Consider the following 12436-nt stretch of genomic DNA (forward strand, 5'->3'; position numbering starts at 1 on the left):
AAACCTGTAAATCTATTTTTGCTTCCATTTCCTGGAGAATTTTTTCCCCAAACAAATTGCTTTCTTAAATTATGAAAGTAATGTGTGCTGACAGAGAGTCAAAACAGTTATCCCGATACAGTTAGGGTGTATCCTTACAGACTTCTTTCTGCATAATTGAAAATTCACTTTTCAAAAGGCTGGTGGGATTGCACTGTTCTTGCCGCTCTTCCTGCCTGCAGCCGCGGGACGCCTGCCCTTGCATGTATGTAGCCCGCCCACACTTCCTGGAGCAGCCGCCTCCTTCTCTTTGGAGGCCCTGGGCCCAGACACAGGCAGTCTCAACTCCTCTCTCTGCTCATTCACCGGCTCCTCCTCCCTGCCCTTAAAACCTGAGGAACCAAAGAGCTTTTTTGTTAGTAGGTCAGGGGTGATATTTTTGTTTTGTTTTGAAAATTCAAATACAAAAAGAACAAAGAATGACATACTCATTTACCCCCACCCATATATTAGATTATTTTAGATTTTAAATATTATAGAAATGCTGTGGTTTATTTTGTTAATATTTTTCTGTGCTTGCAATTTTTTTGTTACTTTGTAACTGCATGAGCAGTGTGAACTGTGATGGGAGTTTATGAGAGTCAGGCGATGAATAAGTGGATATTTTGGAATTCTTTATTTAGATGTATGACTGCATATTCTTTTTTATTTAAAACTGTCTGAGTCTCTGGGGTTTTGAAACCCCTGTAGTGTGTTTCCCAGTCTCTGCCTTGCATGTGATCTCTCAAACACTTTTAGAAATTATAAACTTAGTTGGTTATTTTTGCATTCCCAGAGAAGCAATTTTTTTAAGCATACTTTATTCCTTATTTAATTTAGAGCCCTATGTTATTATGTTGGTTTTAATACAAATTGAAATGCTCATAATGTTTAAAAGGTAAAATTTAGTGTTTCCTTAAATATCAAATGATTATTTTTCTTTAATTTACATGATATAAGGAAAAACTTTTTTGACAGAAATATTCAAATGAAATATTTTGTTTAGGAGTGAATATATATTAAAAGATGGCTTACAGTTTAACTACGTGCTAACCAATGAAAATGTTTTCTAAAACCACTTAGATATTGTATGCCATATTTATTTTTTAAGCCTGTGCACATATTACCTATTCAAAAAATTAAATTAAAAAAACCCATTCACTCACTAATTAAATTTAAAATGTAGTCTTCTTCTCTGTCCTGAAAAGTTAAGTGGTTTTCCTGAATCTTAGTGTTCTGTTGCTGAATAATGCTAAAAGTCAACCCTTTTAGTTCTTTGTTGTAAAGTATAAACACCCCACTTATTCTAGTTGTCTATGTGTTCTCTCTCTAACCCATTTTTTTAAGTACCAGAAATAGCCTGCAGTGGCTTGTTAGGAGAAATGCAGATGTACAGAGCTGGTAAAGATCACCCTGGCATAAACTGGCAGAATTCTGATCGCTCTCATACTTCTCAATGATTTCTGTTTCAGTATGGGGTTCTCTTGAGTCAGAATCACAACCCTGTCAGTGCACCTTCGGGTGTGTATGTCCTGAGCTGTGAACCCCGAGGCAGGGCCACCCCGATTACCGGGATGCTCTGGGTGTCTCTGTTTAGGGGAGATGAGCTGCTCTCATGGTGACTGTGGGGGCAGGGTCCTGTGTGAGCCCTTAGGTGCTGCTCACAGGGCGGCCCAGACTGTCCAGGCCTGCGTGCATGGTCTCGTGGGATGGACAGGGCTGCGCTCGGCCCGCTGCCTGGGTGTTGTGCCGGTCACCAGTGGAGCAGGGGGAGCTGAGCTGTGCACATGGGCCAGGCCCCCCTGACCTGCCTCTTGTTTCCACAGGGAACTGCACCTGGGGCATGAACTGCAGGTTCATACACCCCGGAGTCAACGACAAGGGCAACTACTCCCTCATCACCAAGGCCGAGCCCTTCCCACCCAATGGGGCCCCGCCGCTCGGACCGCACCCCCTGATGCCTGCCAACCCATGGGTATGTGAACACCGTGAACACCATTCCTTGCTGGCAGATCACATCTAAACTCTGTTTGTGATGTTCCAGCTCAAAGACATGAATACATCTTGTGTGTAAGACATTTCTAGGCTGCCACGGAGGCCAGAGCTGCCTTCCAACCCCCTGGTTGTCCCCAGCTAGAGGCCACCATAGACTTGGGGCAGCCGGTCAAGGGAGGGAGAGTGAGAGAGGAGAGCAGGCAGGACCTGCTGGGGTTTCACTTGGTATTTTTGCTCCCGCATTTCTAAGTTTTGCTTGCTGTTGTAACTTTTTGCTTACTGTTTTTATAGGGCGGGCCTGTAGTAGATGAAATTTTGCCTCCACCCCCTCCAGAACCCCCCACAGAGAGTGCCTGGGAACGAGGACTCCGGCATGCAAAGGAGGTAACAGACCAGTGGAAAGCCTGCAAAGAAAAGTACTAGTGGTGGTCCTTGCACAAAGCCAGCATTTCTGTCTCTCCGAGGCTGCTAGGTCATCCAGAGGCCAGGGGGCCGTGCCACTTCTCCTATGGCCTCTGTATCTGGAGAAGCCATCTTTCCTGGGGAAGCACAGTGTTCACCCACCTCCCCCTTCTCCCTCATGCTCAGCCACACCTGGTACCTGGTACCTGGCTCCCGGTGCCCAGGCTTACCCCTCTTGGCTCTGGCCCTTCCCTTCAGGGAAATGACCAGCTAAAGCAGAGCCGTTCCCGCCCCCTCCCAGCTCCTCCCCACTCCCCCAGCTCTGCCCCACTCTGGGTGCCTCTCCTGCCTAGAGAACCTTCCCTTGCCCCCTCACTGAGTGCATGTCTGGAGCCCCCAGTTCAAGGCCAGGACTAGGAGCAGGAAGTCAGACATAGGTGAGCTGAGTGCAGGGTGTGCTGGGCCTCCAGGGATGGGGCCCTTGTGGGGTCCCGTGTGCCTCCCAGCACAGAGCTTCAGCAGATCCCTACTGGGCGCTTGGTCATGCTCCTCTGGCATGCCAGCCCAGGCATCAGGGGTCAGTCAGGATAGGACACCCTGTGTTTCCTTAGCAGTAACGGTGTTGGCTTCTCTTTTTACAATGGTAGGTTTTGAAAAAAGCAACCATTCGAAAAGAACAGGAGCCTGATTTTGAAGAGAAAAGGTTTACAGTGACCATTGGTGAAGATGAGCGAGAGTTTGACAAAGAAAATGAAGTTTTCCGAGACTGGAACTATCGGATCACGAGAGATGTCAGAGACACAGCGTAAGGAGTGGTTCTGCCTCTGCTTCCCCCGTTGAGAGCTCAGTGTCCCCGGCCAGGTGGGGCCCAGGCTCTGGGGAGCAGCAGCACAGAGGTTCCCAGGGGCTGGGGTCCTGTCCACACCCCTGGGCTGAGAATGGCCTTCTTGAGGTGCTGCAGACAGTTTGCAGCTGACTTTCCTTGTTTTTCTTCTGGGAGGATATGTTTGAGTGCCATGCCAGGGCCTTGGGACTGTAGAGGGCTCACATCCATTGGGGTTCCTGTGAACTCTGAGGGGGTTTACAGCTGTTCCTAAAGCCCCTGGGCCCCACCCAGGTCTCTCCCACCTTCCCCCAGGCTCCCTAGGAACCAGGAGAAGCTGTGAAATTCGTCCCAAAACCCAGGAGTGTGGCAGGTTTCTTCATTGTTGCTTCCAGACGTTTTATCATGGGCTTTTTAAATGGATTGCAGAAGCACATGCGGCTGAGATCCCCATCAGCCCTTGAGGAGCTGTGTGGTGCCCCCATACAACCCGGGCCCCAGCACCTACTCCGTACTCAGCCTGCTCAGCTTCAGGCAGGGCGGGCCAGGTCTCTCCCCAGCAGGTGGCTTCAGCAGCTCCCTGGTCTCACAGCAACACCGTGCGAGGGGCCTTCCTACTGGAAAGCACAGCCCTGGTTTCCGGCTAAAACAACAGTCGGGCACAGAGAAAGGCTGTGGGATCAGCTCTGTGTTTCCACAGTCACCGCCACAGCCCCCCATCTAGGCCTGAGGCTGGAGGGTGAGGAAGCTGTCTGGTTGTTGGGAGTGAACAGGGCTGTCACCTAGCAGCACAGCCCCGGGTTCACCCCACTAGGGCCCCAGGAGTATGGGGGGAGATGCCCTAGAAAGTAGCCACTGGAGGCTTTGTGGAGGCAGTGCAGGCTGGAGGGGGCCGTGGGCCTCTCTGAGCTCTGGGCACCTCTGTTTCTCCTACCAGTTTACCCAACGGGAAGGGTTAGTCTGGAGCCAAGAAATCCCTGAAAGAAGCTTGAGGGCCCAGCTGCTGTTGGGTGACCATCCCCTTCTCACACACGCACATGTATATGCGTGCACACACACACACACACACTCCTGGGCTCCAGGCCCCGTGCAGGTCCTCTGGGTCAGTGTGTGAGGAGGGCCCTCCTCTTCCAGGGTATAGGAGCATCCTATCCCCATGGTTGAAGGTCCGCCTCTGTCACCCACACCAGAGTCTGCGCCGAGACCTCCTGTTTTATTCCTTGGGTCTGTTTCTTCATGACCTGGCCCATCTGTGATGTTGTGAGGTCTCAGAGGGTGTCTTTTTTTCCCCCCTAATTTTTGGCTGTGCCACGTGGCATGAGGAATCTTAGTTCCCCGACCAGGGATTGAACCCGTTACCCGCTGCAGGGGAAGCGTGGTGTACTAACCCTTGGACACCAGGGAAATCACACAGAGGGTGTATCTTATCCTTCCCAGGGTTTCTTGGCTGGTCTTGCATGTCTTGTGTCCATGTGAACCTGAGGATCGGTTGTCTACCCACATGAAGAACCTTGTCAGCATTTTTACTGAGATTGCCCTAAATTTATAAATTAACGAAGGGATTTGTAAATTAACTGACTTCTTGGTGATGGTCAGTTTTCCTTTGCGAAGATGAGGGATGTGATCTTATTCACCTGTGCTTTTGTGTCTGTCGAGAGTGTTGAAGTTTTCCTCAAGTAGGTTCTGCGTGTTTCTGGTTAAATGTATTGTTACCTTGTTCCTCAGTATGTCTCCTTCTTTCTTGCTGGTTAAATGGGGTTTTCTCTACCCTCCTCACTGGCTATTGTCTAGAATTATCTATGTGCCTTACTGGGCTCTTCTTGCCGCTTGAATTGGCTTCACCATCATGTCATGGCTTTCACATGTGGTGTCATTTAATTTGCACATTGAGGTGGCTTGGGGGCTCCTGGAGTCTGGTTGCAGTGGTGCCCCCAGCACACTGGGTTGTCTCAGAGGCACTGGCCTTCCTTGCCCATTGGGATCTTAACGGGAACACCCCCCTGTTTCCAGTGAATAAGGTGCTGGCTTTAATTCTTCAATGTATAAACATCAGTATCTATCACATTAAGAAAGTGTCATTTCCTCCTCTCATCGGGAAGGGGTTGGGTTTTTGTCACAAACGTTTTCACCATCTGTAGGTGTTATCCTTTGATTTCTCTGTAGGTCTGTGATTTTGTTTAGTATATTCAGTTTCTAATATTGACTCAGCCTTGCAGTCTCTCTCTCTTTTTTTTAATGTGTCTAAATCTTGGCAAATATTTTATGTAATGTATTTGCATTAATGTTCCTAAGTGATAAGCTTGACTTTACTTGCTCTTTTTCAGACTTGAGCCTTACGCAGACCCTTACTACGACTACGAGATAGAGCGCTTCTGGCGTGGCGGGCAGTATGAGAACTTTCGGGTGCAGTACACAGAGGCCGAGCCGTACCATAACTACCGGGTATGTAGGTTGGAACTTCACTGGTGGACCCTTTCAATCACCCCGTTTTCATTTATAGGGCTTTATATGGGCTGAATTGCATGAGCATGGCGTACTGATTTCAAGTCCCAGTTGACCATCTGTGCAGAACGTATTCTGCTCCGTGAACTGACCGTGTGGTGACTTGAACAGCTCCTTCCCTGAGCTGGTCTGTGCTCTGGCTCTGTTTTCACCGGAGCCGCGGGGTGGGTGAGCAATGCCAGCAGCAGGGGGTGTGCCTCTCTCAGGCTCAGGACCACCCTTGGTGGGTCGTGGCCATTCCTGTCGGCACTTCCCTAGATGTGGTAGGTTTATGAATATAGGTGCTTCACCCTCTGAGACCCTGACCCTGTGCCTCTGACGCGAAGCTGCCGCTTGGAAGAGGTCATTAGAAGCAGGTTAGCGGTTTCTGTACCACAACTTAAGTGACAGTCCTGAGTTTTTAGGGCCAAAGGGGAGTGACTGGTTGGGGACCCCATCAGATGGTGAGCCTGTGCGAGAAGAGGACCTGGCTGCTTGCCCTGCTGTGCCCCTTCCCCCGGTGGTTAGAGCAGACTCCTCACTCACTGGGGCCGGGCCACAGGGCTGTGGGTGCCTCCCACCAGCCAGGGCAGCCTCAGAGGGTGCGGGGCCTGCTTGGGTCCCCTGAGCCCCAGGCTGGGCTGCCTGTGCACAACCTTGGTGTCTACCTCTCAAGACAGGAGCTGAGGTCCAGGAGGCCTGCCAGGCCCACAGACCTGGTGCTGATGCTGGAGAGCCTGCTCTGCGGGCCCCCCATGTGGCCTCAAGTCCATTTCTGGCGCAGAAACGAGACCCCCACCCAGGTGTTCGGTCTCCTCCACCTGCTCTCGCGTCCTGCCCACGCCTCCCCTTCTGAGGGTCTGATCCCGCGTCTGGGTGTGTTTGGCTTTTCCACGAAGGAAAGAGAGCGAGAACGGGAGCGGGAGAACAGACAGCGCGAGCGGGAGCGCGAGCGCGAGCGGGACCGGGAGCGGGAGCGGCGCCAGCGGGAGCGCGAGCGCGAGCGGGAGCGCGAGCGGGACAAGGAGCGGCAGCGGCGGAAGGAGGAGTGGGAGCGCGAGCGCGCCAAGCGGGACGAAAAGGACAGGCAGCACCGAGACCGCGACAAGGAGCGCGAGAAGGACAAGGAGAAGCCCAAGGCCCGCTCCCCGCAGCCACCCAGGTAGGAACCGAGCCTTCCGGCGCCTGGGAGCGGGAGGGCTGCGGGAGGGGCGGCAGCCCCCGTGCGGCGCTCTGCGGAGCCGGGCTGCGCACCCAGGTGGAGGGCTGGCCTCCCCGCTCTGTCTGGACCGCTCCTTTGGTTGTGCAGAAGCTTTCTAGTTAGATGCAGTCCCGCAGGTTTATTTTTGCATTTGCTGTTTGTGCTTTAGACGTCATATATCTAACATTGCTAAGACCCATATCATGAAGCTTTTGCCCTCTGTTTTCTTCTAAGAGTTGTGTGGTTTCCCATCTCACATCTTTTTTAATCCATTTCAAGGTAGCTTTTATTAGTGGTTTAAGATAGGGTCTAATTTCATTCTTTTGCATGTGACTGTCCAGTTTTCCCCATTGAGTGCTTTTAGCTCCCTTGGCAAATAATAGTTGCCTGGATATAAAGGGCTTTGTTTCTGGCCTCTGCTTCCTGCTTACGTCTGTGCTTCTGTTTTGACACCGGTGCCACACTGCTTTGATTACCACAGCTTTTAGCACAGCTTTAATCAGGAGGTGCGGTGCCTCCTGCTCTGTTCTTTCTCAGGATTGCTTTGGCTATTTCAAGTCCTTTGTGGTGCCGTACAAGACTCTAGGGTTGTTTTTTCTGTTGTATGAAAAATGCCATTGGAACTTTGGTTAGGACTGCACTGGATCTGTGGAGAAGGCAGTGGCACCCCACTCCAGTACTCTTGCCTGGAAAATCCATGGACGGAGGAGCCTGGTAGGCTGCAGTCCGTGGGGTTGCTAGGAGTCCGACACGACTGAGCAACTTCACTTTCACTTTTCACTTGCATGCATTGGAGAAGGAAATAGCAACCCACTCCAGTGTTCTTGCCTGGAGAATCCCAGGGACGGGGGAGCCTGGTGGGCTGCCATCTCTGGGGTCGCAGAGTCGGACACAACTGAAGCGACTTAGCAGCAGCAGCAGCAGCAGCACTGGATCTGTAGATTGGTGTGGGTGGCACAGACGTTGTAACCATATTTTTCTGATTTAATGAGCATGGTGTGTGTTTCAGTGTTTGTGTCTTCTTCAGTTCCTTTCATCAGTGTCTTATGATTTATTTCTAAGTATTTTATTATTTTCTATTATAAATAGGATTATTTATTTTTTATGTAGTTGTTAGTATATAAAAACACAACTGGTTTTTGTACATTGATTTTGTATCCTGCATTTGCACTGAATCTCGTTCATTAGTTCTAACAGTTTTTGGTGGAAAAGCCAGACTCTTATCCCTGATTCTTGTCCTTGCCATTGAACAGAGTCCTGTCCTGTGTTTCTGAAAGTAAACGTCAGGACCATATAGTCTTTCATTCTCGTCTTTTGTTAAGTGTGGGTTCTATTCTCGTTCTTCAGGTGACAGTGAACTGACCTCCCTGAATTTGCTGTTTTTTCCTAATGTTGGGCAAAGTGATATACTTCCAGAACATTCAGAGTAAATCATATTTTAGATGTATTGAAAGAGTTCTTTCTTTAATTTTTCTGTTGTGGGGCCCTTTGAAGCCCCTTTTTGGTAGACACTGCCTTCTGTCCACACCGCTGGCCAGCCTCTGCCTCCTCTGGCCAGGCTCACCTCAATCTTTGCTCTGCCATTCCCCTGCCTCTGGGCTTTACCTGCTACTCAAAGAGGTCTGCCCCCACCCCACCCCCATTCCTGCTTTATTTATTGTTCTAACACCTCTTATCTCCTTCTGACTTCATAGTACTTGCTTACCTATTGTCGTCTGTGGTCTTTGTAGAGTGGAACCCTGACAGGGCACTGCAGTCTCAGGGCCCGGCACAGGGGGGCGCCAGGAGTTAGTCTGTTTGTGACCCCAGGGCCTACCCAACTTAGGAAGAGTCTTGTCTCGAAAGACCCATTGTAGGTTAAAAATGCATCTGATCTACTGAACAGTGTAAAGTGTGGAATCTTTCATGAGACTTATGGAAAGTTGTACTAAGGTGGAAAGCTAAAGGGTTTCCTGGTTCCAAAAGAGCTCGTCTGCCCTGTGGGCATGGGGGTGACCATGAGGAGGAGCTGTGGCTCACTGCCCAGGAAAGATCAAAATGCAAAATTCAAAGCGCAGCTTCTCCTGAAGGCATGCCGCTTTCCACTGTTGTGAAAGTCTAGCCATCATAAGTCAGAGACCACCTGCAGCTCATGGACAGATGCCTGTGTTCACTCTCCATGGGGAAGTCTAGGGACATCAGACCCACAAGGAGGGTTTCTTGAAGGCAGTGGCAAGTCTTGGCCTGGCCCCCAGCAGTGGAGCACTGAGAGCAACCGCCAGATCTGATGTCTGCACAGCGACAGGGTCTCCTATGAGGAAGGGCTCAGCGACAGCACAGCTGAACTAGAGGGTCAGGGTTCAGGGAACTTAGTGAATTCCTCCTCAAATCAGAGGCAGCCTTTGTCATGGGCTGGTGTGCTCTGCTGCCGGCCTCTGACCTGGTTCACTTCCCTTCTTTGGGCTCAGTTCTTCTCCTGCGGACCCCCTACTGCCCTCAGTAGAGGGGCACATTCCATCGCTTGGCCTCAGTTCAGCCCGGCTCACTGGTCTTGGAAGTCTTGAATTTCATCTTTGATCACCCTGGCTGGGGCCCCGCCAGCCCTGCCACCAGCCTGAAGGGTGGGGTTTCACCAGAGCAGAATTTCCAACACAGTCTCCTGTTTCCTTTCCTTTGATCAGCCCAAGCTGGTGTGACCACTGTGTCAGGAGGTGGCCAGGCTCCCTGCCGTAATTCCTTTACATGACCTCCCTTTTATGGAAGAGTTTGTTTGCTTAGCCTTTAACAGGTTGGCAGTTTTTCGTCAGCAGCTGGATGTAGAGAACGTGGTGGCTTCCCAGCTTGCCCAGTGGTAAAGAATCTGCCTGCCCATGCAGGAGACACACGAGGTGCGGGTTTGACCCCTGGGTTGGGAAGATCCCTTGGAGGAGGAAATGGCACGCCACTCCGGTATTCTTGCCTGGAGATCCCATAGACAGAGGAGCCTGGTGGGCTACAGCTCATGGGGCCACAGAGAGTTGGGCGTGACTGAGCACGCAGCGGCACACACCTGAGAGAGGAAAAGGCATAGCTTTTGCTGCCGCGTGCGGGCTCTGGACGGGGCGGCGTCTGTCGGGGAAGTTTCCACACGTGGGAGAAGAGGATGCCATTGGGTGTGGCGCTGGATCTTCCCTCATATCCACGACCAGTGAGAGCTCCCAAAACCCAGCTCGTGGCCGGAAGGGGGCTGGCAGCACACAGCAGGGTGGGTCCTGGCTCTGCCGGGCCGCGTCCCCCTCACCCCCCGCCTCACCTGCCCGAGCTGCCTCCTGTGGAGCGGCTGCCACAGGGACCGCCTGTTGGCGCTTCTGCAGGCCTCCAGGCCAGCCCCCGTGTTGCTCGTTTGGAGTCGGCACCCCCGCCTTCATTGAGGCTCACCTTCGTGATTGGGCCTTTCCAGGCATCTTGCCCACTTCTATAACTGGGCTGTTTTTAGAGCAGAGCCTGTAGCCAGTTCTGTGAGAGGATCGCTGTGACGGAGGAGCACTACCATGAAACCTTCTCCCAGCCAGGCCGACAGGCGTGTTCTGTGGGTAGGGCGCCGCAGAAAGGAGGATGTTCTCAGACAGGTGGATGAATGTCATTCCAGACACAAATAGTAACCGGGACCTTCCCGAGGACTCGCCCAGACTGCCTGTTATTTTCAAAGCTGTTTACTGAGCATTCGAGTGCAGTGAGAGGTTCGGGGTCCTTTGGGGTTGAAATGGCCAGCTTCTCATCGCCTAGGGACCAGGGTTCTTCATGAGGCAGTGCTGTTCCCACTTCTTCACACTCCTCGCGGCCTGGCGACTGTCACCTGGATGCCAGGGAGGTGACCTGCTCAAGTGCGCCCACCCGGGAGTCTTAAGGCCCTGGGAGCATGGAGGTTACTATTCAGTTGACCAAGCCACGGCCCACGCGCTCCGTCTGGCTCAGACTGGTGCTTGGCCGAGGGTGATGGCCACTCAGGTCTCCTCTGACTTCCGTGGGACACATCAGGTCCCCCTCTGCTTTAGGTGGCTTTTCCCTGCCTGTTTCCTCGAGCACCTCACCTCTTGCCGTGGCAGCTCCACGTGGCTTCAGTACCATTTGTCTTATTTGTGGAATTCATGGGATCCCATGGTGGTGTTACCCGCCTTTGCTAAATAACACCGAGGGTTCCAGGCTCTCACACCCAGACAGCTGCTGTGTTGGCCAGGCCACAGGGGCCTCCCGTTCCACACTGGCTCCATCCTTGCACTTAAGGAGTTTGATCCCAGCTTGGACTTTCTGCTAGCAGGAGACACACTCCCTGGGAGCTAAGGAACCTTGTTTATCTTTCTCATCTCATTCCAGTCTTTCCCAGTCATGGGTTGCTTCCTCCTCTGGGAAAGTTATGCCCAGGGCATTCTCGAGGAAAAGTGGATCTGTGTGGATCCTGTGTTCTAACTTCTTGACTGACGCACAGAGTTACAGAGTCTGCCTAAAAATGGAGAGACTTGTGGTCTCTCTCAAGTTCTGACCCGAGTGCGTACAAGCGGCCTTGGTGGGAACTGCGTCAATGCATGAGGTCAGAAGAGCAGTCAGGCTATGACTGCCCTCCACGGTGGGAGCGCGCTGGGCCTCGGGGCCACCCCAGACTAATGCTGCTCCTCAGCATTAGTGGGCTTGGGAATGATGGGCCTTGCTGTGGAAACAAAGTCTTCAAGGCCCCACCCAGAAATTAAAAGTCCAACCTTGCGGTGGAGTCAAAATTTGTTTTCAAGTCTGAGGAATAAAGCGACGGGTCTGTGGTCCCAGATGCCCCTCCCTGGGAACTGCCTTCACCGTCCCAGGCCCCTGTGGGGGGAGTCGGGGGGCCTGTTTGCTCCCTGCTCGTCTGTGCATAGGTCCCTGGGAGCTGCTGGCCTGGAGGAGGCTGCTGGGCAGTTTGTTCAGGCTCGTGGCATCCTGGGGACCATCCTGGGAGACGGCTCCACGTCCACGGGGACCCAGGGTGACCTTGTCCAGAGTTTGGAGGTGAGCAACTCATGGGGAAGGGCCCGCGGGAGGCGTGAGCGAGTGCAGTGGGTAAACCCACTGACGTGCTGCCCATTCTCTGTCTGCGCGTCTCTCTGAGCTCGTCACCCTTCCATCTTAAAAGAGAACCTTCCTCCTTTTTATCTTTTCTTGTCTTTGACCTCAAGCTAGGCCGCTGCTCAAGGGTTTTCAGGCACCCCGACTGTGGCCGCCGTGCCTCACACCTCTGCCCTGGTGTCTCGAGGGGACTCAGGCCCTTTCTCGTGACCTTTGCTCCTCAGTGTCCCTCTCATGTGGCCTTAATAAAGGCTCAGGAGCCTGGCAGATAAGACTGCTTGTGGCTTTGGCCAGGGGGAGGGCTGCTCAGAGATTACGGGAAGGTGTTTCCTCCTTTCTGTTCAGAGGGCTTATGCAAATGCCGAATCTGTTCTGTCAGCTTTCAGTGCCAGCATGGCTGACGGCCGTCCTCCTCCCAGCTGTCCCAGGGCACGCAGGTTTCCTCCCGTGTGGCCCCGGCTTCC

At 52.3% G+C, this 12436-nt stretch overlaps 1 protein-coding gene across 4 annotated transcripts in view; it reads left to right on the top strand.

The window, feature by feature from the left end:
- The window catches only part of ZC3H18 (zinc finger CCCH-type containing 18), a 42583-nt gene that overhangs the window by 18955 nt on the left and 11192 nt on the right, over positions 1-12436 (top strand). For all 4 annotated transcript variants that reach the window (XM_055552021.1, XM_055552022.1, XM_055552023.1 and 1 more), the window contains 5 exons: positions 1845-1993; positions 2305-2397; positions 3063-3220; positions 5563-5680; positions 6619-6881. In XM_055552021.1, the coding sequence (XP_055407996.1) occupies positions 1845-1993; positions 2305-2397; positions 3063-3220; positions 5563-5680; positions 6619-6881 (781 nt within the window). The remainder of the gene's footprint in view (positions 1-1844; positions 1994-2304; positions 2398-3062; positions 3221-5562; positions 5681-6618; positions 6882-12436) is intronic.

Source organism: Bubalus kerabau, chromosome 17, assembly GCF_029407905.1.
Source record: "Bubalus kerabau isolate K-KA32 ecotype Philippines breed swamp buffalo chromosome 17, PCC_UOA_SB_1v2, whole genome shotgun sequence".
NCBI lineage: Eukaryota > Metazoa > Chordata > Mammalia > Artiodactyla > Bovidae > Bubalus > Bubalus kerabau.